Genomic DNA, 22,461 nt, shown 5'->3' with positions numbered 1-22,461 from the left:
CTGAAAGGGAATTTAGATACCTCGTTTGATTGATCTTGAAGCCCAAAGTGCTTTTGTAACTTAGCCAAAAGCAATGAGATAGCTAATAGCTATAACTGTTTTCCTGGTTTGCATTTCAGCGTCCATCCAGCATGTGGTTTTTCTTCATAAAAAGTCCTCAAAATAGGCACCTGGCAGGAGGGTGTTCTTGGGAGGGAAGGGTGGAAAAAAATGTTCACACTTTAAAAATGTCTGCACCTAAACTATGCAGAACAGGAATTTAGGGCCACAGGGCCATTGGAAGATTATTAAGAATCATCACATTGAAGAATCAGGGTTGCCAATGTATCTGTTCAAAATCAAGGTTTTCAGCTTTGGTACTATTGGCATTTTCCACTGGATAATTCTTTTTCGTGGCAAGCTGTTATCCTAAAATGTTTAGCAGTATCCCTGGCCTCTACATATGTGGTGGGTGAATTGTACACCCCAAAAAGATATGTTTAATCCCTGATCTCTGGTACCTGTTAAAGTGACCTTATTTGGGAGTAGGGTCTTTGCAGATGTAATGAACTAAAAAATAAGGTCATACTAAATTAGAGTAAGCCCTAAACCTAATGACTGTGGTCTTTATAAAAAAAAAAAAAAAAAAGGGAGGCAGGTTTGAACATAGAGACAGAGACATATACAGAGGGAAGATGATCATGTGAAGACAGAGGCAGGTGTTGGACTAATGCAGCTACCACCAGCCAAGGAATGCCAAGGTTGCCAGCAACTCCCAGATGCTAGGCAGAGGCAAGGAAGGATTCTTCACTCGAGAGTTCAGAGGAGGAAGGCCCTGCCAACACCTTGATTTCAGACTCCTGGCCTCCAGAACTGTGAAAGAATACACTTCTGTTGTTTTTGCCACCAAATTTGTAGTCATTTGTTATGACACCTAATTTGTGGTAATTTGTTATGGAAACTTATATAACCTACTAAATAAATGTAGTAATCATCCCCCAATTGTGACAAGCAAAATGCTTTCAGACATTGCCAAATGTCTCCTGTGAGGCAAAACTACCCTCAGTTGAGAGCCACTGAACAAAATCCCAACTCTTATCGAATAGACTAACAATTGAAACATTTAACACATCTATAGCCTTTAGAAAGAATAGAAATCTTAGTTATTAACTTTTGGGGTTTTATTTTTTAATAAGTTTTTATTTGGCATAAGTTACTGTTAAATTATCTTAGTGACCCATGTAGAGGTGATTTGAAACAGAATTTTTATGTTGCCCTTTGAAATGTATATTATTGCCAAAATTATATTTTTTTAAAAAGATCGATTTATTTCCATTCCTATACCATCTGGTTTTTAAAATAGTTTTGCAAGACTGGTAAAAGTGTACATTGTGCTTGTCAGTAAGCCTTAAAAAAAAACCTTGTCTGTAAAGGCTTCTTGTCCAATAGCTTCCATACTATGCAGAAAATATCAAGAGCTCAAGAGTTCTCTATGTGGAGTATTATCTGTCCGTGACTTAGAAAGTCTGACTTATAAATGTTCACATCAGGATTACTATAGTTTTTTTTTTTTTTTTTTTTTTTTTTGAGATGGAGTCTCACTCTGTCATCCAGGCTGGAGTGCAGTGATGTGATCTCAGCTCACTGCAACCTCCGACTGCTGGGTTCAAGCAATTCTCCTGTCTCAGCCTCCCAAGTAGCTGGGACCACATGCACATGCCACCATGCCTGGCTAATTTTTTTGTATTTTTAGTAGAGATGGGGTTTCACCATGCTGGCCAGGCTGGTCTCGAGCTCCTGACCTCATGATCTGCCCGCCTCAGCCTCCCAAAGTGCTGACATTAGAAGCGTGAGCCACCACGCCTGGCCCCGATAACTAGAATTTTTTGACAAGCTTTTTTTTTTTTTTTTCCCCCTTGTTTTTCTTCTTTTTTGGATGAATCTCTCTGGAGTATAATTTCCAGGACTCAGAGATGCCTTATTTCCATTTTCCTCCTTCTGCTGCATTTATGGACGGGGGATAAGGCTACTCCGTTCCTAAAACCCATAATTCTCCATGTGTTGTGTATAATCAGTATTTTACTTAGTAATTAGGTATTTTAAAGATAAGGTTTAACCATTATCATGGCTTAAGTGGCCTTTACAATTTGGCATGGGATCACATGGTTATATATAATATTGCTTCCATGAAGAAATATATTCTTATTTCCAAATCTCTATTTTATGAATAATATATAATATTCATTCATATCAGTGTTTCTGTAATTGGGTTGCACATTTATAATGCTGTATATCAGAATGTTAAAATCAAGATTTATTAAGTACTGCATGTTGATAGCAATCAGTATAGAGATGAGAAAGATAAAAGAATAATATTTATTTTAATAGTAGTTGCTTCTTACACTTTTTTCTTAATGAAGTTCAGACCCTTCCAAGATTTTAACATATAATAAAGGGATTTTGGGGGCTTTAGAGAGAATGTTTATTCTTAATCAGAGATGTAGTTGCATTTATTTCCTGATTTAAAGAAGCAAATCTTAAGACCCAATGCAGTTTTCTAGTGTTACTTATTTTTCTTCCCAACGTACTTCAATTAAATGAAGCCCTCAAAATGAAATATGTGAAAATGTTACCTTAATACCTTTAAGTAGAATTATAGCATGTTTATTTCACTTGAAAGTGTTAATAGAATAAATTATAAGCCCTTCTAGCAACACATATTTTAAAATATAATATGTGAAAAACATTTAAGTAGAGGCCATTTTGCTATTTCACAGAAAATTATAACAGGTGAAAATTAAGATGTTACTCAATTCTTTGATGCAGTAGTCTCATGCCTCATCTGCCCTGCAAAGAGAGAAAAAAGTCTTTTAATCTCTTGAGCAACTATTTGATGTTACTCTTTCATGTTGATATTTTTGTCTCTTCCATATAGCATATAGAATGCTATATGGAAATTTTCCAGCAATGATTAAGAAAGGGTGAGTTTGATAACTTGAGAAATGCATGTTATGATTTTGGCATCATCACTCATATTTATACAACTTTTCTTATCCTCATTTTTTTCCCTATCAGATGAGGTTTACAGTGGAGACATATTTTCAAAGCACTGAGCTGGGCATATGGCGTTTGGAAACCCTAAGTAACAGTTAGTGACAGAATTTGGATTAAGACCCCAAATTCCTTCCTCTTCATTTTATACTTCTTTTTGTGACTCAGCCTAATCCTTTTAGGGAAGTATTCAAACCACATCTGCCTGAGTCTCCTGCCAATTTCCTTTAAACTCCAATGTTAGCTGAATCAGCCTCCTGCCAGCTGTCCTCCAACTAAAAGCAATAAGGTTTACATTCACTTTTTTTGGTTAAAAAATATCTTGCCTAAACAAAGAACTTCTTTTACTGTCCTAATACCTTTTGTAGGCTGTCCTGCTTTTCCACTTAAGGCATTTCTGTATATTGCCTCTTTAAGGGACTTTTCCCAAGGCAAAAGCCACACAGCAGTTATATGTGTTCTTTTGCACTTGGGGCTTTTTCAGTGGAACCTGAAGCTTGATCAAGATTAATGCCTTAAAGGGAATATGAAGTTAAGGTACTGGTGGTGTTTGGTTTATGGATGTCTGATTGTATTTTTAATATGTGAGCCAGCAATTGGAAATGGCCTCAACAGCTAGTATATTCTGGAAATACCCAGCCTTCCCTACCTCTGGAAACTTGGTGTTTCCTTCCTTTCCTATCCTTCGACTGTCATCAGCTTAGATTCTGCCAAAGCCAAACTTAGACTCATTTTCTCTCCTTGTTCTGACACAGGTCCCTGTTGAGCTCATCCAAGACAAATCCTAGTGATCGGTAAGGGAGAATAGCCCCAGCATTGGAGCTCATCTTCCTGGAATTATCTTCACCGTCCTTCCACCTCCAGGCTCAGGCTTCACACTCTATCTCATGTGCCAATTTGTATAAAATATACTGGCTAGTTATAATCAATACTATGCATTAATGGGTGCTGCTCGAATTTTAATGACTCTCAATTTCAAATTGTGGGCCCAAACCCCTACTATTATGATCCATATAACCCCTTAAGGACCAAGTTTGCCCAGCTTCATATTCCCCATCAGTACCAAGTGTGCATCAGATACTGTGTATATTCACTTACTTAAGTGGAATAGGAATAAGAATGACAGAAAGCATTTTTTCTTTAGTTTATGTCACTCTTATTGTTACTGATACTGTGAACCATAATAATAAATGATGCTGGAAATCTCAAAAAGGTTATGGGCTTGTTTCAGGGATAAAGAGTATAATAAGAACCCTTAAGATTGTATTCTGCTGTACAGAGGGGTATCCCTGGGGAGGAAAGCAAAGATATCAAAGCTTACGTTTTGCAGGCTTCACAGAACAGATGATATAGTAGAATAGCTGTTTCCTTCTCATCCACCCCCGCCTGGCTTCCTGTCCATAAGTGAATAGCATCTACCTTGATCTTCCTGAAATATTTTGTCTTTAGCCTCTAAGTATGCTAGCCCCAAGAATAGAAACAAGGAATTTTCATTAGGAAAATAACATTTATGGGAGCCTTTCTTTTAAGCAGTGTGTATATGTGTGTTTGTGTGTGTGTGTGTGTGTGTGTGAGAGAGAGAGACAGAGAAAGAGAGAGTTGGGGAGGGTGGGAGGGAAGAGGAAGAGAGAAAAGGGGGAGAAGACAGAGAAGGAGGGTGATGGGAGGAGAGGGAGAATGGGAGAATATGGGTATGAATATGAATAAATGAGTGAATAAATGAATGAATACTAGATGTGACTGGAGGAAAGGTTTTGTATACTTGATAGCCAGGTGAGAAACTCAGGACATCTTTTCCTATATAATCATTGTGAGAGGGTAGTCTGATTTAATATGTTATTTAGGGACTTTTTTTTTTTTTTTGAGACGGAGTCGTGCTGTGTGGTCCAGGCTGGAGTGCAGTGGCGCCATCTTGGCTCACTGCAAGCTCCGCCTCCCGGCTTCACGCCATTCTCCTGCCTCAGCCTCCTGAGTAGCTGGGACTACAGGCGCCCGCCATCGCGCCCAGCTAATTTTTTTTTGTATTTTTAGTAGAGACGGGGTTTCACCGTGGTCTCGATCTCCTCACCTGATGACCCACCCACCTCGGCCTCCCAAAGTGCTGGGATTACAAGCGTGAGCCACCGCGCCTGGCCACTTTTTTTCTTTTTTTAAAAATTATTATAAGTTCTGAGATACATATACAGAATGTGCAGGTTTGTTACATAGGTATACGTGTGCCCTGGTGGTTTAAAAAGTGCATTAAACTTCCAAAGCTGTTTTAGAAGTGATTAAACCTTAGGAACACAGCCTATTGGAGAGTTAGGTTTTGCTAGGTACGTTATTTTATTAGGCAATATTGTAAAAGCAATGTTCTAAAGCTAAAGTAACAAAAGTGATCACTAACTTTGATAACATTTTTCATACATATAAGAAAATGAAAAAACTGGAAATCTAATCTTGTACTAGAAATAACTTTCTAAGCAGATTATTTTTAAAAAGCGTAATAAAAATGGCTCAGGTTTCATTTAAATTGAATGGGATTTAATTTAAATAGTGCAGCCAAGTTTACAATAATAAGCCTTTTTTCCCCCTTCTCTGACTTTTTTGATATATTTGAGTAGTTTCCTGGAAGTTAAGGTCTGGTACTCTAAAATAAAAGGAACAGTAGGCCATGTCGTCGGCTGGGCGCGGTGGCTTACGCCTGTAATCCCAGTACTTTGGGAGGCCTAGGCGGGCAGATCACAAGGTTAAGAGATGGAGACCATCCTGGCCAATATGGTGAAACCCCATCTCTACTAAAAATACAAAAATTAGCTGGGCGTGGTGGCGGGCGCCTGTAGTCCCAGCTACTCGGGAGGCTGAGGCAGGAGAATCGCTTGAACTGGGGAGGCGGAGGTTGCAGAGATCCGAGACCATGCTACTGCACTCCAGCCTGGGCAACAGAGTGAGATTCCGTCTCAAAAATAAATAAATAAATAAATAAAATAAACAAAGTAACTTCGAGGAGAGTGAGAGAGGTGGAAATAGAAACCTTGTTTCTTTAATGAAAGTTTTCAAAAGGAGAGAGAAGTGACAGAGGCAGAGGAAGCTGAAAGTCAGGTGATATAGGGCATGCCTCTTGGTAACCGTAGCTAGAAAACAAATAGCAACCCAAAGTGGCCCGTCAGCCATTTTATCTTCTCTGTTCCCTGGTGCCCAATGCGATCTATTTTGTTTTTTTAATTCCCTTTATTAAGGTCTGCCTGTTGCTCTTCTTTGATCTTCTCTCTCTGCCCCTTCATGTCTTTCCATTTTCTGGCTCTCTCATCTAATTCCTTGGCATCTTCAGTTTATTTATGTTTTGTAAAGAAACTATAATAGTAGAATAAAAATGGAAGGCGTTATTTAAAAAAAGCCATCTGATGTAAGTCAGTAGGGATTTTTAGGTTAAAAAAGAAAAAAAATCCGAATATTTTTCACATTTAATAGCCTAATATATCTCTAAATGTCTTTGAAGTATATAAGACTTTGAGCTTCCTGAAAGCAGTTTTTTATTAATAGTTCACAACAGGGTTTTAGCTGTTTCAAAGTAATTTTTACATAGTCATTTACTCTTGGTAAGAATGTGTAATCACGTGTTCTTTCTCTTATAGATTCGCCTTTTACAAGTCCACCTCTCAGAGAAGAAATGATGGCAAATAACTTTTCCTTGGAGAGTCATAACATATCACTGACTGGTAAATGTATCATGTTTCAAATAATGCAATTCCAAAAAAAGGGTTTAAGCAATTTTTCTTAAACAAAGCTACTGCTCTTTGCTTTGTGAAGTGGTAATCCCTGTTCCTGGCCCGGTGGGAAAACATACTAGTAGTGTGCTGGGAATCTAATGTGGTGAGGACGTTTAACTGGGGGCACACAAAGGAGGAAAATATTCCAGACATGCTAAGGCTAAGAATGGCTCCCCAGAAAACGGATACCTGAGAAAAGGGAGAATCAATTTTGATTTACAGATACTCTTATGTTTTCATTAGTTCCTGCTGGTACATCCATTACATAACTCTAGGTCGAGAAGAGAATTTGTATATCTGTTGGAAAACCTTTAGCCAGAGAAATTAAAGATGATATCAAATGAGTCACTGTGCTAAGGAGAAGCAAGCAAGGAACTCCAAAATTAAACCCAGCCCTGCTTTCTCTGCTTTTTCTTTCACAGTTTTGGATTCCATGTTTCCAAAGTAATCTTAGTCTTTTAAATTCCTAAGAGTCATTAATCTGTTTTAGGAACAATATTAAAATTGTATAATTAGAATTCAAAACATCACAACCTATTATTAAATCAATAGTTAGGTTTTTCCAAATACACATCTAGTGTTTAACTGTCCTCTAGTCTTATGAACTGTTTCTCTATTTCTGTTTAATATAAATAGAAGGTGTGTGTGTGTGTGTGTGTGTGTGCGCACGCAGCTGTGTGTTTCCCAATCTGATAACAATGGAATGTTTGCATTGAGCTTTTTGGGGGAGCATTTTTGTGACTTTGTGCAGCTTTTGTTTGTTCCCAAATGTCCCCATTCCAATGTATGGAGTTCATTCTTTTAAAAAATAATTATTATAACTTTCCTATGTTCTTTTACTTTTTGCAAGTTCTAGTTGTTGGTTGCCTCTGTTAAGATGAAATGTTTCTTTAAGAGACTCATGTGAGAAAGCAATTTGCACATTCTTTAACCAGCCTGGCAATGTTGGCAGCAGGGCACCGCTTACTCAACCAGTACAGCTGGGGCCTGGAAATGAAACAGTCAATGCTCAGGGCAGGAGCAAAAAATGGACTTTTTAATTGTTATCAGGCTGGTTATTTACTTAACCTCTTTGGAGCATTTAACTCCTATTCTTTCATTCTAAATAGTGCTATTTAAAGCCATATTCCCACTGTTATAAAGAGACTAATTGTTTGCAATTATCCATTACTTACCTCTGCCTTGGCTTGATTAAACTTTAGTCTGTCTTTTTTCTTCCTTACAGACCCCTGAAACGTGGCTTACCCTAAGTCTGAGCAAGCATTAAAATGAACATCTTGAGAATTGGCTGACTGCAGCCTGATCGTGCTGTCTGTGTATACTCTGTCATTTGCCCAGTTTCCCTAAAAAAGTTCCTGCTTTACTGCTTATCCCTCTTCATATTAAAAAATAGCCTTTTCTGTTTACTTTTGGGATGCTTGCAGATCTTAAGTTTGGAGCTTTTTCTCTATTGCAATAGTCTTTTTAAAAATAATGTCTTCAGTCTGGGCAGGGTGGCTCACATCTGTAATCCCAGCACTTTGAGAGGCCAAGGTGGGTGGATCACTTGAGGTCAGGAGTTCAAGACCAGCCTGGCCAACATGGCAAAACTCTGTCTCTACTACAAATACAAAAATTAGCTGGGCGTGGTGGTGGACACCTGTAGTCCCAGCTACTTGGGAGGCTGAGGCAGGAGAGTCGCTTGAACCCGGGAGTTGGAGGTTTCAGTGAGCCACTGCACTCCAGCCTGGGGGACAGAGTGAGACTCTGTCAAATAATAATAATAATAGTGTCTTCATTTAACTTTGGATTTGTTTTTGACAAAAGAAAAGATTTGACATTAATTTAGAAACATTAGATCTCAGAGTTGGGCACTGAATGGTTAGATTTCCATATAGGTTGTTGCTCTAGTTCCTTCCCATCGAAAAGTTTGGTCTTAGAAACTACCTTTACTGAACTACAGAATTTAAATTTGAAGATATATTTATAATTTTTAGTGGCAATGTAAAATAAAAATATCGAGATGAATCTCTAAACAAAATGTTTTATTTGGTAGAACAGAATTGGAGTTCAGGGCATACACAGAGAGTGGAATGGTCTTCAGTATGACTGAAAAACGAGAAGCTTAGAGGTTTTATTAGAGAGAAATGTTATATATTGTTTTGGAAGAAAACTCATTAGCACTAGCAAAGTTTTTGGGAGCTGACAAGCTCTGACTGATGAGTGATGGTGGTGGGTAAATTAGTCTTAGAGTCATGGCAGTTTGTTTCAGAAGCTGCTAGGTAAAACTGGTCTTAAAGTTATACCAGGTCATTTCAGCAGCTAGCTTGCAGTATTAGCCCCAGGCAGGTGCTTTGTGTCCCAAGTTTTTTTTTTTTTCTTTTTTACTGGGTCTCTGGACTCTAATTTAGTTGAATATGACAAGATAACTCCAATTCCTGATTATCAATTTTTACCTTATGAACCATAGACTTTCTTCTTACTGCTGTTAAGATTTTTAACCTACTATTTGTAAATGGAGTGTTTTCATATTTTCATAACATTGATATGTATCAATATTGATTTTATCATTATTCATTGCTGTCTATAAACAATACTTATAACATTTCTATGTTGTTACTTATTATTTTCTCTTTCCCTCTGGCCATTGTCGAAGTTAATCTGTCTGTTAGGATAAAATGTGTCTTGTAGAGAGATTCAAATACAATACGTTAATTGTAAATTTTGGACCAGAAAGATTTTGGTCTGGCTCTTGACATACGTACTTATCCAAAGATTCTTGAGACTGGAAAACATATGGATTCTTGTGCCTAGGAGAATGAAAACATGGCCTTTGATTCATAAAAGCTTACTTATTTAATATTTTTAAAATATTGCTAATTATTTACTTAACAAACTCGATGTTGACTATGTACCATGTTTGTATTTCTGAATAACTTAATTCTTATAACAGCTCAGTGAGGTGGGTACTGTTACTATTTGTAATTTGCAGGTGAGGAAAGAGAGGCACAAAGAGATGAAGTGAACTGACCAGGATCACAGTTCCTGAGTTGGAGCTTATGGTTTTAAATGCAGGCAGCTTGGTGCCCAGTCTGTGCTATTAACCATTGTGCTTTGCAGCCTTTCTTTCTGGGCATAATGCCCAGTTACTTGTTTCTTTTAACAGCATTACTAAATCAATTATATTTATTTTAAGAAGAATGACATTAGTTTTGAAATGATGTACTAAACTATGCAAATAAAACTGTTTTCTAGGTTTATTGCTATTTCTAGGTTTATTTAGTAATAAAGCTATTGTTTTAGAAGTTGCATTTGCTGCCTGCAATCCCAGCACTTTGGGAGGCCGAGGCAGGTGGATCACCTGAAGCCAGGAGTTCGAGACCAACCTGGCCAACATAGTGAAACCCCGTCTCTACCAAAAATACAAAAATTAGCCAAGTGTGGTGGCGGGCACCTGTATTCCCTTCTACCTGGGAGGCTGAGGCAGGAGAATCGCTTGAACCGGGAAGGTGGAGGTTGCAGTGAGCCGAGATTGTGCCATCACACTCCAGCCTGGGTGACAGAGCAAGAGTCCATCTCCCCTGCCCCACAGAAAAAAAGAAATTGCACTTGCTTAATCATAATTTGTGAAAGTAATTGACTGAAACTAAAAGTATTTTTTCTGTTCTCAGGGGTTTTAAAACAGATCTTTTGATAATGGATTATTTTTATATCACTATACTTAATTTTCCAATGTCCATAGTATTTGGAATTCATTGTATTGTTTGTATTACCACAATATATTTTTATTTTTGTTTTTTCGTCTCTGCATATTAGCGTTTAGTTCTCAATCGGTGTGTTATAGTTTAATGGAAGAGACTGAAATAAAAGTAAACAGCTGACAGTTTCCTTGACCAACTTGTTAACATTGGAATCAGCTCTCCTGTGTTGACCCAATGGCACATTTTATTTACATGTTGAGATGTGAGCAGCTGTCCCGCAAGGTCCTTGTGAGCCAAGGAGATAATATAAGCAGACATTAGAGGTGCAGATGTGCAAATTAAGGCACAATGTAAGATTCGGGAAGATTAGTCAAGATAAGGAAAAACAACCACATTGTCTAAATCTCGGCCAGCAAGAGGTGTAGGTTAGGACCACTCAGATTCTAGGGGCAGGTGATTGAGAAGATTGAGAAGAAGAAAAGAAGTGAAAATACTTTATTGCAGAAAAGATTCTAGCATGACTCCAATGCTGCAAATGTTATGATATTTTTCAGAGGCACTCATCAAACTTGGTATGTAGACTGTTGATGTACAGAGAAAAAAATTGAGACCTAACATTCGTAGAGAGTCAGAGAAAGCGAAGATTGAAGAGGGATCTACCCATAGCACCACAAGTGGCAGTGGCTGTGATCAACTTTTGTTCTATATCAGTTTTTTTTGTTTTTGTTTTTGTGTTTATTAACAGAGATATTGATGTTTGGGGCTGGATGATTCTTGGTTGTAGAAGGTTGTCTACAGAATTGTAGGTTGTTTAACAGCATTCCTAGCCATTACCCACTAGATGTGAGTAACACTTGCTAAGTTATGACAGCTGGCTATGTCTCCAGATATTGTCTAAACATTCCCTCGGAGGCAAAATTTTCCCCATTTGAAAATTATCCCCACTGTTCTATACATTAAAAATGAGAGTCCTGCACATGTTTCCCATCCCCATATCGTGGGAATACACATGATTTAATAAACTTGTGATTAACATTTAGTAAAGAATCTCACCATAAAGTTAGGTGATGGTGCTGAATCACAGGAACAGGACCTCACACTCTGTAAGTGGGACCTGTCTCTTCCCTCCCTCCTACTGGTGTTCAAATCCTTCCTCTCTTTAAGAATGGAGCCAAGATCCCATCTTCAATAAAGCACGTATCAGAGAAGCACATATGTTCCTGCTTCTCTCATATGTATTTACTGTATTTTTGTTAATTTTTAATTCTGTAAGTAAAAATGATTTCCGTTTTGAAAATATTAAAACATTATTTTCAGCATTAGAGTAAATTAGAAAATCTGAAAACCCTCCTGCCACACCTACGAATATCTAAAATACAGTAAACGTTCTTTTAAATATATAGCTATGTACACAAAAGTGAAGAGGTTTCTACTGATCAAAATTGGTGATCAGGGCATGAAACCCGTTAACTGATATTGTGTTAGGTTTCCTGTGTTTGTTGCCAAGATATTTGAGTTTTAAGAGCTACAAAAATATAAAAAAGAAGGCCTTGAGTTCATGCAAGGAGGAGAGTTGGAACTGAAAACCTGCAGAAAACTATCCTTCCTAGGCTGTAAATGTAGGGAAAGGTTTGATTTAGGGAAGAAAATCAGCCGACAGCACAAGATGACAAGTTGGCTTCTTTCTTTTAAAGTTTTGTTAGGCATTTAAACCAAAAGATTCCCAGTGTTATCTGCCAATTAAAAATAATATGAATAAAAATAATTTTTTTAAAGAAAACCTCCAAACCCCCAAATATTTCCCTTATTATTTAAAGACGTGGGCCTGTCCTCAACACAGTTTAAATTGCAAATTTACATTACCTGCATTATACTGTACAGGAGCCTCCAAGCTGAGAAATAACACAAAAATGACCGTGGCAGGTAGTACTTCCACAGGAAAACAATGAAAAACCCTCTGTGGAAGAATGCATTGTCCATCCTGGTGACATAATCCCTGCTGTTACATGTCTCAACATGTCACAAAACAAAAATATAAAAAACAAACACACAGTCCCTAACAGAGCTAAGGAGCAGTAGGATTAGACATTCCAGAGAAATACTAGGTAGAGAAATAAAAGAAATATTAAAAACATGAGAATGAGTATTATACTATTTTTTAAAAAGACAAAGCAGGTTCAAAAAATATCCAAATAGAACTTCAGGAGGTGAAATAAAAAACTTGACTGATGAGGTTCAAGTCTCATTGAATTACCCACCATTTCTATCTCTCTTCTCTCTCCTCTTTTCCAGTGGTATACTCTGTTCAATGTGTTTTTTCCCATGCTCTGTGTGTGTGTGTGTGTGTGTGTGTGTGTGTGTATGTGTGCATCCATAAAAAACTATGTAGTATTGTTTGTATTCTTTAGTTTTAGTGGTATTAGTCCATATGTATTGTTCTGAAAATTAGTTTTTTGTCATTCAACATTAGCTTTTGGAGATCTAGTCATATTGCATATGAATGTAGCTTTTTTTTTTTAACTTATATGCACAGTATAAATACACCAGCTTACTTAGACATTTTTTTCCTAATGTACCCTAGTTGGCTAATATATTTTTTTTATAAACCATGTAGCAAGGGACACCCTACATATATCTCTCTGGGCATAATTGTGAATGTTTCTCTGTGATAAATACCACAAAGTAGAATTGCTCAGTTAGAAATTATGCACATCTTTATTTTAATATATACTTCCAGATTGGCCTTCAAAACATCTTGACAGTTGGCCCCTTCCCCTGACCCACATACTAGGCTTATATTTTATTTTTTGAATTAATTTAAATGAGGTAGGCAGAAACTTTGGATACTGAATTTTTACTTTTTATAGAAGTTGCGAATATTTTTTCCCACTTTAAACTTTTATGTGGTGTTTTTTAATTGTGAAGAAGTTTCATTATATGTTTCCTCCTATTATTTGCATACTTTACCACCTTTCACTTTTTAACCCATTTATGATATAGTTTTATGTTTTGTATGTGAGAAGGAACTAATTTTATGGTTATTATTTTGTACTGTTAGCCAGCGTCTCAATGCTCTTAACTGAATCATTCTCCTTTTCCTGATAGCTTTGAAATAGCACTCTAATCATATTTCATTTCCCATACTCTGTTCTGTTTCTCTACTGTTACGTTGTTTTACCAAGTTATTAAAGTACTTCCCAAAGTAAAAAGTACATTTTACTTTGTAACTTGATGTACCAACTGCATGTTTACACACATATGAAACAAAATATTCATCGGATAACACCTACACCTAAACCTAATAGGCTTGTTATACTCTGATAATTTCTCTTTTACTCCAATCTATTAAAAAACAAATCTGGTGATAACTATTAAATTGATTTCCTGATCCACTAATAGATTTTTGCTTGCAGTCTGAAAAGTTCTGCCTATTTTATTTCATTAATTTCTTGGTATTTTATGGCATAATTAACACGTTAGTATTATTTTTAAAAACATATCTTTTTATCTCTGTTCTTTTTAGAAAAACAGATTTTCTTTCTTGGACTTTCATTCTTTCACATGCACTTCTTTTTTTTTTTTATTATACTGTAAGTTTTAGGGTACATGTGCACAACGTGCAAGTTTGTTACATATGTATACATGTGCCATGTTGGTGTGCTGCACCCATTAACTCGTCATTTAACATTAGGTGTATCTCCCAATGCTATCCCTCCCCCGTCTCCCCGCCCACAACAGTCCCTGGTGTGTGATGTTCCCCTTCCTGTGTCCATGTGTTCTCATTGTTCAATTCCCACCTATGAGTGAGAATATGCGGTGTTTGGTTTTTTGTCCTTGCGATAGTTTGCTGAGAATGATGGTTTCCAGCTTCATCCATGTCCCTACAAAGGATGTGAACTCATCCTTTTTTATGGCTGCATAGTATTCCATGGTGTATATGTGCCACATTTTCTTAATCCAGTCTATCACTGATAGACATTTGGGTTGGTTCCAAGTCTTTGCTATTGTGAATAGTGCCACAATAAACATATGTGTGCATGTGTCATTATAGCAGCATGATTTATAGTCTTTTGGGTATATACCCAGTAATGGGATGGCTGGGTCAAATGGTATTTCTAGTTCTAGATCCCTGAGAAATCGCCACACTGTCTTCCACAATGGTTGAACTAGTTTGCAGTCCCACCAACAGTGGAAAAGTGTTCCTATTTCTCCACATCTTCTCCAGCACCTGTTGTTTCCTGACTTTTTAATGATCGCCATTCTAACTGATGTGAGATGGTATCTCATTGTGGTTTTGATTTGCATTTCTCTGATGGCCAGTGATGATGAGCATTTTTTCATGTGTCTTTTGGCTGCATAAATGTCTTCTTTTGAGAAGTGTCTGTTCATATCCTTCGCCCACTTTTTGATGGCTGCACTTCTTAAAATTGGGTTCTATAAAAAGTACTTTTGGAATTTGACTGATTCTTCACGGACTCTGTAGATTTATTTTGGGGAAAACTAATGTTTTTATACTATTGTATTTCCATCTGTGATTTAGATCTCATTTGATTTAGAGTATCTGTTGTAGTTAATTGTAGTTATTTATGTTTGAGTTTTATGTCCCCTGCTAGATTAGTAATTTTTAAATCCCCTCTGTATCACATATAGCATATAAAAGTACTAAACAAATTTGTTTTGGCCAATTGATGAGTCAACTGTGTGAGACAAGAACTTCTTATGCATTTCTTGCATATTCCGTAAAGTACTTTCTGCCTAGAATTCCTCATATAAATCATGAGGCAGAATTTTAATATGCTTCAATTTTCAGTCTAAGGCAGTCAGATAAGGTGCCTTATCTGTCTAAAGAAGTGATTCGTGTTTTAAGTACTATATTCCAGGAGCTACAACCACTTCAACAAAAATTTATTGAAAGCCTGGTTTACAGTGGTGAATGTGGCAGACTTCCCTTTCTGCCCTCCTTCCCCCATGTCATACAGTATATGTTTCAGTGGGAAAGGCAATGAATAAGTAAGTAAACAAATTAATATGAAAGGCGAAACTGGACAGTGCCAAATGCTAGGAAGTATATAAAGGAAGTGTGATAGAGAGAGTCTGTTGTTAGCAGTGTTGTAAGGTTAGAGGAGCCCTTTCTGCAAAGGAGGCATGCGACCTGAGACAGTCAGTCACTTGGGGTGTATACAAAATGTATGTACTGCGTCCCTGAGTGTCTGCATGGCTAGCACCTTAGAAGTTGATACCATGAGACATAAACCATTGTAAGACTAAATATCAAGGACTGGCATCAGGGTGTAGACACCTGCAGTTTAGAGAAATTCATTACCAAGGTAGCAGGCCGTGCTTTTCAGTTTACATTAGGTATTTCTGAGCCCTTATCTTGATCTGGTGTGTACTGAGGCTGATGTTTACCTCTCCTTTGATGAAATCCAGTTACTTTTATTGTATTTTATTTTTTAAATTCTGGGGTACATGTGCAGGATGTGCAGGTTTGTTACATAGGTAAACGTGTGCCATGGTGGTTTGCTGCACCTATCAAACCATCACTTAGGCAGTAAGCCCAGCATGCATGAGCTCTTTTCCCTAATGCTCTGCACCCCCTGCCCTCCCTCAACAGGCCCCAATGTGTGTTGTTCCGCTCCCTGTGTCCATGTGTTCTTATTGTTCAGCTCCCACTTATAAGTGGGAACATGCGGTATTTGGTTTTCTGTTCCTGTGTTAGTTTGCTGAGGATAATGGCTTCCAGCTTTGTCCATGTCCTTGCAAAGGACATGATCTTGTTCCTTTTTGTGGCTGCATGGTATTCCATGGTGTATATGCACCACATTTTCTTTATCCAGTCTATCATTGATGGGCATTTGGGTTAATTCTATGTCTTTGCTGTTGTGAATAGTGCTGCAATGAACATACGTGTGCATGTGTCACTTTTAAATCCTTTGTTCCATGCGATGTAACCATGATGGGGAAAGAAGATGAAGAGATGAAGAGGCCAATCTTGAATGCTTTCCACACCCTCTCCAGTCTTCACTAATTGTAGCAACATTTTTTTTATCAGTTTTATACAGTTATCTCTGTGTGTGTGTGTGTGTGTGTGTGTGTGTGTGTGTGTGTAGGTGGTGTAGGTGGGGATTCTGCTTAAGTTTTCCTCTGATTTATTTCTGAAACAATTCTGCTACTAAAATAATTTTGAAATCCATTAGAATAATCCATTTCAAAATTTAAATGGTTCTTGTACTGGGGAATCAAATGATATGACATTGTCATTTGCTGTTCCTTTCTTCCATTATATTGAAGTGGATATGTGCAAAATGGTTCAAAATAAATGAAAGCTTTTTGTCGGGGTAAGGAAGGCAGAAATTAGATATAAAGATCGGAGGCAAGTTGTTATGGCTTGAGATGATTTTGATTTGTAAATGTAGAAGAGATGGAAAAAATACTAAAGTGTGATTTATAGCTACAAGAACAAAAGGGCAGGACTTGCCATGGAGGGGAGCATACAGGGCCAGGGACTGGCTGATCTGAGTCCTGGACTGCTACCTCAGCCTGGATCTTGTCCTCTGTGTAACCTCAGGTATTGTCGTTCAGATGTACTGAACTGGTACTGTGATTACCACTTTGCAGAATTTATTCTGGGGACCAAATATTATCATATGTTCTAGATATTTGTGAGCTGCCAAGTGACATCAGTGCTATGTAATTTTAATCAAATGGAAGGAGTGCATGGATGAAGTATCTAGTGTAAATCTTGATAGGTGTATATGGATTAGGTTAATGATCTCAAGCCCAGAAACAGTCTATAGCCAGTTAAGCAGGAAATAATTTGTTGAATAAAGGATTTTTGCTAGCAGAATTGATAAGAAAACTGGAAATCAAGTTCTGGCAATGCCAAGGACCTCAGGATGACAGACAGCAAGGATTACTGGAAGAGTCTGCTTAAGATATTTCTGTGGGCACTGGACTCTTGATACTAGGGCCTAGAATAAAGGCACGTAATATATTTTTAGTAAAATTGTTGAACGAGTGGATAAATGAAAAGCATGTGGTAGGTGTTCCATAAATAAGTGTTAAATGAGTGAGTGAAAGAATAATGAGTCACAGTCACTGCTAGACACTTGCCATTGCTGTTGTGATTAATTTTCAGTTCTGCCTAGGTCCCTAACTCCCTCCCACTAACTTTAAAGCCATGAGTAGAAGGTTATAATTACAATGGCCAAACCCTAGTGCTCAGCTGGGTGGAGAGAAGAAATATCTGTTCTTAGGTTTCCGCAGTGAGTGAGTACTTTGCCTATCACCAAACCTTACACGGATGGGAAGGGTATTCGGATTCTGGTTGTCCAAAAATATGATCAGTGGTCCCCACTATAGTGTTGGATTAACTTCATGTTAATTATTTGGAAACAATGGCAACAAATGTATTTGGTTACTAAAACAATGTAACCATTTACTATAGTTTTCCTGTAACTGATGTAAACAATAGTTGCAGTGTTGTTCTCTATGCTGTAGAAAAATATATTTAATTATTGGATTGTTACCCAATGTTATTGTCTCAAATTAAATACTACATTATTGAAACAAGAGACATGCAATTCTGGAATTCAAATAGAATTGTTTTTTTCTTTGAAATGATGTTAAATCAATTTAGAAAGTAGAGAAATAACCATTACATGCCTTAATTTCTGTTACTAATTGAAGTGGAGGAAAACAGTGACTGATAGAAGCTTTGTTTAGTGAAATTCAACTAGCATCTCCTCTTAAATAATTTTAACACGTTTTCCAAAATATTGCCAAATCTTTGATGAATTATTTTGGAAAACCTGGCTTCATTTGTGTAGAAGCCATTCATGTTTTCTAGTATTTCTCTCTCTTTTGAGGTTGTCTGTGTAAAAAAAAAAATTCTAAAAGTTTGAAAATAGGCTCAGCTCATATAACATAGTTCATAGGTCTTGAGGGAGTCTCCAGGGATTACTTGGAGATTTTATATACATATAAAAAAGTGTATCAAAGTGTATATGTACTACATTTTACTCAAGTTGGGTTTATATAATTTCAGGTTTCTCTGTGCACATTGGTGATTTCACATTTTAAGTTTATGGGATTCAGGAAGCACATGTGTTTTAGGCTGTATCACATTGGTGTGGCACTAATCAGATGGCATGTAAATAACTTGTTGATAGGATCACTTAATAAACTATCATGATTCTTCAATCAATGTGAGACTTATTTGGGAGAGAAGTAAATCAAGGGAATAGTATTATGTTTTATAAATTTTGGATATAAACTTTGAGAATTCTTATTCATAAGTTAACCCCATATATTTAAGACGCATAACATTAATGATAAAAATAAGATCCATTGTATCATTTTTACATAGGGGTGTTGGCCTCATGTTAGTGTGGCCTTCTGTTTCTGTAAGGATTCTGGATGTTTAATAGACATTTTGGGTTGCATCATGAAGCTTTATTGACCTTTATGGTGAAATTGTTACAGGGCAGTTGAATCCCAACAGTGGGGTTTAGCCTGAGAAGGTTGGCTCAGGAAAGAATTCAAGAGCGAGCTGGTGGTAGAAAAATCAGCTTTATTGAGGCAGGGGTGTTACAGCTCTGTGACTTCTCCTTCAGAGCAGGGGTACCCCCTGGGCAGTGTGTCAAGAGTAGCAGCTCAGGGGCAATTCTGCAGCCATGTTTATACTACTTTTAATTATGTGCAAATTAAGGGCAGGCTATTCAGAAATTTTTAGAAAACAGAAGGCAACTTCTGGATCATTGCCATGGAAAGGGATGGTAACTTCTGGGTGTAGCCATGGCAATGGTAAACTGTCATGGTGCTGGTGGGTGTGTCTTATGGAGAGGAGCTTTGGTTGCCTCTTCCTTGTTTCTGTCAGTTTTCAATCTGGTCCAGAGTCACATTCCACCTCCTATCTCATTATGAATAATGAAAAGTCAGGCTGATAGGGCTCTGTATTTTCTATCTTGGCTTCTATCAGAGTTGTCCCACCTAATCCGTCATATATGTCACAGTTCACTTAACTGTTTTTAGTAAGACTTTCTGTCTTTAAAGCATGTTTGGAAACACTATCCTATGCAATAAATTTTAATTGACTTCTTCCATATTTTCTTTTTCTTAATAAAGAACAAAACAGACTTTTATTTCTAGTGAAATGGTTTACAAGATTGGGTCCTGAGTAGACCCAAGAAAATCTAAATGTCATTTCTCTGAAGACTGCAAATTGCTGAAAGGCCCATATACTTTAAAAATGTTGTCTATGAAAATAAGAAATTATTTAGACAGGTATAAATTACTATATGGTTTTAAGAACAGTCTTAAATATATGTTTCAGAAACAACAAATTGTTTTCGTTTTAGAAATGCAGATGTCATGTATGTTTTTGCAGCCCTCTAAGGCGGCAAAAATGCATTGCAGTTGTGCAGTATTAAGGAGGTTGAAACATTGTTGACTGAGCTCACATTAGTTTGTTGGCTAACCACAAAATATGTAAAAAGGTAGAGCTTTTTGCATGTTTTTGATGCTGTGATTTCTTGACAGGAAGGAAAGCAAACTGCAGAAGCGCAGCAAACTGCAGAAGCACCTGCATAATATTATAGGAAACAGTGAGACAACCATTAGGGCTTGGAGGATGGCCTACCATTAAGAAAAACTGTGTTGCATTTCAAGTTATGTAAAACTATGTTTAGTTGAAAATGTGTATTTTTAAAATATTTTGATTGCACTGTTCATTAATCATTACATTCACATTGGTATATAGCTACACTGTACATTTGTTTAATCTTCTATTAATATTTTCTTTTATTTAAAATCTTGGTTCAACAGTTTGAAGGTGATGAAGTTAATTCCATTGTAATGAGAATTTAATATGTTTCAGAGTTGGTATATTCTGTTGGTTATCACAATCTGGACTCAGGCATACCTAATCTGAGATTCAGTGCTGCCTTTGTCTTGATGTGTGATCTTAGACAAGATAGCCTCTCTTTGCCTCATCTCTAAAGTTGGAATTGTAACACCGATACTTACTTCATAAAGCTGTTGTGAAAATTAAATGATTTAATCAACATATAACCCTTAGCACCATATATGATAGTTTTTATGATATTCCCCAGTGAGATAATGGTGAGAATAAGTGGGCATTTATTAATTGCTATATTATATTACTGTTAGCGTTTCTTATGATAGAACTTTTTACAATCTCATGAAATATTATTGTCCCACCTTACAAATAAGGAAACTGATGTCTAATACAAAGATACTTTGATTTGCAAATGCAAGGTATAGAATCAAGGCAGTTAAACAATTTGAGTTTTGCTTTGGTTGGAGCAAGAGAAGCTGGCCAAGAGAAATTAGGTAATTTGCCTGGTCTTGGTGAAAGATAATGAAGGCCAATAATAGGAGGGTTGGATAAAACTGGGCAATTTTTTTTTGACATTTTAGCGGTAGAATCAGCTAAATACTACTGCATGTGATTCAGTGTTACAGGTCAGCGCAAGGGAATATTAATGGATCTCTCTTGGATATTTTGAGTTTGAAGTTTCCATGGGATATCCAGATTTAGATGTTCCGTAGACACCTGGAGCTGTAAAATAAAAAAAAAAGACTTCAGTGGAGGTTCTAATTTTGCAGTAAAGAGCATTAGAGTTAATAGTTGAATCCAACAAAGGTGTGCCAAATTGAGAAGTAAAGAGACCAGAGAGCAAAATCCTGATGGGCACCAACATTTAAAAGGTAGTTGGAATAATTTGGTGTGGCTAGCAAAATGTTTAAAATATGCTAGGATAGTGAAATAGAGCACAGTAAAGGGAACTGTAGTCTCTGGCAATATATGTATTCTAGAGGCATCAAATGTTATTTTTCTTTTTGAGCATTAAATTCAATTCAGCAATTTTGCAATTATACCAGCAGTTATTTCAAGCATGTGCTCACAAAGCACTTTGCACGAGCTGTACTTCACTATCTGCAAACCTTGCATCTGGTCCTTGCTTATGGAAGCATTTTGTAAAGTTTCAAATGTAATTAAAAGTGATAGAATTTTTTTTTTTTCCTGAGACTGGGCCCTGCTTTATCACCCTGCCTGGAGTGCAGTGGTGCCACCTTAGCTCACTGCAGCCTCAACTCTCGGGCTCAAGAGATCCTCCCATCTCTGCCTACGACTAGATGGGACCACAGGCATGCACTACCAAGCCTGGCTAATTTTTTCATTTTTTTTTTTTTTTTTTTGTAGAGACAAGGTCTCACCATGTTGCCCAGGCTGGTCTAGAACACCTGTGCTCAAGCAATCCCACACACCTCAGCCTCCCAAATTACTGGGATTACAGGCATGAACCAATGCACCTGACCATTTTATTTGAGTTATATTATTTTTCTTTCTACATTTTGGCTCTGCATTCTACATTTAATCGTACTATACCATTATTGAGAATGAGAAGAGCTTGAGAAATTTGTTTATATGATGCACTGCCATCTTCCAAACACAACTCCTTCTCTTCCCCTTAAGAGTAATTACCACTATTCTGATTTTTATGCAGTCACTTTCTGGCTTTTCTATATTGTTTTATTACCCAGATATGCATCCCTAAATATTACAGTTCAGTTTTGCTTTTCTTTTAATGGTATTTTTTGAGTATCTTATAATCTTCAGGTGCCCCAAACATAGCAACTGACGTCCAATACAAAGACATCTCTCTCCCTCTTAAAATTTATCTATTGAAAAAACCAGGCCAGGTGCGGTGGCTCATGCCTGTAATCTCAGCACTTTGGGAGGCTGAGGCAGGCAGATTACCTGAGGTCAGGAGTTTGAGACTAGCCTGGCCAACATGGTGAAACCCCATCTCTGCTAAAAATACAAAAAAATTAGCCAGGCATGGTGGCAGGCGCCTGTAATCCCAGCTACTTGGGAGGCTGAGACAGGAGAATCTCTTGAATCCGGGAGGTAGAGGTTGCAGTGAGCTGAGCTGAGACAGCACCATTGCACTCCAGCCTGGGCAACAAGAATGAAA

General features: G+C 37.2%; 1 protein-coding gene across 3 annotated transcripts in view; it reads left to right on the top strand.

Moving 5' to 3' along the window:
* LOC100452890 (embigin) overlaps positions 1–22,461 on the top strand; it is a 53,591-nt gene that overhangs the window by 13,093 nt on the left and 18,037 nt on the right. For 2 of the 3 annotated variants that reach the window (XM_003775588.5, XM_024239936.3), the window contains exon 2: positions 6,645–6,728. The exons of the other annotated variant lie outside the window; for it this stretch is intronic. In XM_003775588.5, the coding sequence (XP_003775636.2) occupies positions 6,645–6,728 (84 nt within the window). The remainder of the gene's footprint in view (positions 1–6,644; positions 6,729–22,461) is intronic. 3 annotated transcript variants of the gene reach the window in all.

The sequence above is a fragment of the Pongo abelii genome, chromosome 1 (assembly GCF_028885655.2).
Source record: "Pongo abelii isolate AG06213 chromosome 1, NHGRI_mPonAbe1-v2.0_pri, whole genome shotgun sequence".
Taxonomy (NCBI): Eukaryota; Metazoa; Chordata; class Mammalia; order Primates; family Hominidae; genus Pongo; species Pongo abelii.
The sequence above is the reverse complement of the archived record's forward strand: the minus strand, read 5'-3'. Positions and strand labels throughout refer to the sequence as shown.